Source organism: Austrofundulus limnaeus, unplaced genomic scaffold (assembly GCF_001266775.1).
Source record: "Austrofundulus limnaeus strain Quisiro unplaced genomic scaffold, Austrofundulus_limnaeus-1.0 Scaffold288, whole genome shotgun sequence".
NCBI lineage: Eukaryota > Metazoa > Chordata > Actinopteri > Cyprinodontiformes > Rivulidae > Austrofundulus > Austrofundulus limnaeus.
This window is the reverse complement of record NW_013952690.1, coordinates 615,522-618,721: the sequence shown is the minus strand read 5'-3', so window position 1 is coordinate 618,721 and position 3,200 is coordinate 615,522. Positions and strand designations below refer to the sequence as shown.

Below are 3,200 nucleotides of genomic sequence, written 5' to 3'. Positions count from 1 at the left end.
TTAACCAATATGCAAATTAGCCTGCAGTACCACTGCTCTACCCATATGAGCAGCAAAAACGTTTTTAGACCAAATATTACAGGTTTGAACAAATACGCACAAAAACATCAAAATTGGCACAGAAACAGTACTATATAACATTTTAGACACATTCTAGACAGTTTATCAGCTAAAAAAAGTTAATTTTGGGGTAAGGTACTCTTTAAACAGACCGAACTGACAGCCTCACCAGTCGTCTGGAGGTACTCACTCTGTCTGTCAGCGATTGGCGGATTGTAGAAAGAAAGGCCTAGAGAAATAATGGCTGCCATCTCCAGGATGATGAGCGTGACGTCCTGCAAGGCCTCCCACACTAACTGCAAAAAGGTCTTTGGCTTTTTAGGAGGGATGATGTTCTGTCCAAACTCTTGTTTTCTTCTGTCGATGTCCTCTGGTTTTCCGTCCAGACCTGCAAACACAAACAACATGAGGCGTCTCCATCAGACTCTAAATATATTTCCTCTAGCATTTGTCTATCCTGTTTTTCATCAAAATTTGCACAATTCATTTATCTTGTAATAAATCCAAGCACACGGTCGTAACCAGGGGCGGAGCCAGAGTGGTGGCGGTGGTGCCACCCCTGGTACCGGTTTGGCCACCTCAGATTCCACCCCCAAACAATTATCTTGGATTTTGTATTTGCATTTAGGTTTTATTAAAAAATGTTTTCTGATACTACTGCACCATATAAAATTTCAGCAGCTGAATTGTAGCCCTTTGTAAAATTAGCATTAGTAATTTGAGATTAGCATCAGAATTTAGCATGCTTCACAACAAATTTAATTAAAATTTAAGTCTTAAAATGACTGAATTTTAGCCTCTTTTTAGGTTAGCTGTGATGGTAATCTTGAATTTTTGATTAGTATTTCAAATTTGATAAAGATTGTTTTTGGCTACTTGTGTATTAATCTTCTGCTTTGTATGTCTAAAAATGGCTGAATAATAAGTTTTGATTAGCATTTAGCTGTTTTAGATCATTCTTAGCTATAATCACAAAATTCCACCTCAATATTTCTGAAAACAGCTAATTTTTTTAAATTAGCTTGAATTTTCAAATCAGAGTGCTTTTCTTCATTTCAATGTGCCGCACTATAAAACACCTTGGTCTGGTCACCCCTGTGCTACCCCTTGCAAAAAAGTCTAACGCTGCCCCTCATCGGAATGCTAACAAACTGTTCAAGATTTTTTTAACCGAGTCCCAGTTAATCCAGCTGTCATAGCTTGCAAACAAAAAACAGCAAAAACTTTATTTTTGGTCATTTTTATAGAAGTTGAGTTGAGAGCCATCCCCAAATCATATTTCAAGCACAAACAAATTGTGCAAGATTTTTGTTTAAAAGTGTGGCAAGCAATGCTGCTTTTTTTTAGTTTGCAGATTTTTTTTACAGTTAGAAAAACAAGAGTTTAAACTCAATTGGCTCAACCATTATTATCATAATCATCATCATCATCATCATGTATTTTTTAAGATATTCTTTATTTTTACATCAACAGGATTCCCATTGTATGATGTGAAATGAGTCATTTGTGACCTAAAGTGTCTGTTTTAAAGTGATGTTTGATCAAATCAGTGGTTTGTGTCCTTTAGCAGGAACATCAGGTAGATCATTTACTTGGACTGTTTTTCTGTTGCAAACGTGGATCAGCAGGAAGTTTTGTCTCTGTTTGGGCTAAACTATATCACCGCTTTCAGTTTCTGATTACTTAAACAGTTCATATTTTAGTGCCTTTGTTTTGAAGATAATTTTCCATCAGTTGTGTAAACAGCTGCGAACAGGAAGTTTAGATCTGACAGATTCATTGCTGACTAAATAAGAAAACGACTTGTAAGAGAACTAGCTAAACCACATTGTGCAAAAAAGTGTAGATGTAGAATATTACTGTTCTTTTTGAGAAAGATTTGCTTCCTTGTTCTTCAAAACCAGTGCTCCACAACTCCATAACTATATGTTAAACACACACACACACACACACACACACACACACAGGGAATTGTCTGAGGTGGGATGTTAGTCAAAGCTGTCACTGGAAGAAAAAAAAATGAAAATCAGACCTCCAGAGGACACATAAGCCAGATTAACTTGCTTGAGGCCCTCCAGAGTTAAATATAGCTGATGGGGCCGTGGTGCTAATTAGTTAAACCAGTCTCTTGACATGATTTTTTTTCCATTAGTTGTTATTGGTTCAAACTGCTGCCATGTTCTCATGCAGGCTGATGTGTGATTTATTTTAAAAAAGTATTTCTGAAATGTTTCCAGCTGACCTTACAGTATGTTAATTGTGTCATAATGGTGTGACTTTCTGGATGCTGAGTGTTTGATGACAAGAGAGCAGTAAGTTTAGTCCATCCATCCTGTTGCTTCTCAGAATTGGAGTCATGGATCCAAACAGGTCCAGGAGGGGGAAACCCAGACGTCCTTCTGTCCTGTGATGCTCCTCCTGGGGAATCCCAACGTTTCCAGGCCTGACTGAGCAACAACACAGGTCTGCAGAACGCATTAGAGTCTCCCCCAGTATTTTCCTTTTAACATGTGGCTTTTATTTACATACACACACATATATATACATACATATACATACACACACGAAATTTAGTATTAGAATAATTTTGGATTACCTTATGTATTAGTTTAAAAGTTTTTTTATTTGCTTTTGTTGTCTGTTTTTTTTTCTTTTCATCACAAACTGATGATATTCTGAAGATCAGATGAAATGGTGAATAGGGGTAAGGTTAAATAAGTTTTACTTCTTCCTACCCCATTTCAGATATGTCATTGGGATTTATGTTCTTTATGTGAGTGCAGGAATTAGGGTATGTGTACACAGATAGGTGTGTGCACATCCTACACATTCTCACTCCCGACTCGTCACATATTGACGCTTTTCCAAAGTTCCCTCTGCGTCTTATTTTGACGCATCAGGTGACCCCCTCGCGTCAGTCCTTGACGCCCGCMGCTTTTCCGGGTTGCGCCACAAGGGGTCTTTGGGTCGGGGGTCTGAGGTTAACATGAGGGATCAGGATTAATGGTTAAGTTTAGGTACTGGGATCAGGGGTAGGATGTCCATGGTGAATATTACGTAATTTCAGGCTTTGGAACATGTTGACGTGAATTTCCTACATTTTCTAAAAATGGTTAATTTTAGGTACTACGGTCAGGGAC

The 3,200-nt window shown here is 37.9% G+C and overlaps 1 protein-coding gene across 2 annotated transcripts in view; it reads right to left on the bottom strand.

Annotated features, from left to right (window-relative positions):
- Positions 1 to 3,200, bottom strand: part of LOC106526679 (plasma membrane calcium-transporting ATPase 1) — a 46,140-nt gene that overhangs the window by 33,307 nt on the left and 9,633 nt on the right. For both annotated transcript variants that reach the window (XM_014021337.1, XM_014021338.1), the window contains exon 3: positions 251 to 448. In XM_014021337.1, the coding sequence (XP_013876791.1) occupies positions 251 to 448 (198 nt within the window). The remainder of the gene's footprint in view (positions 1 to 250; positions 449 to 3,200) is intronic.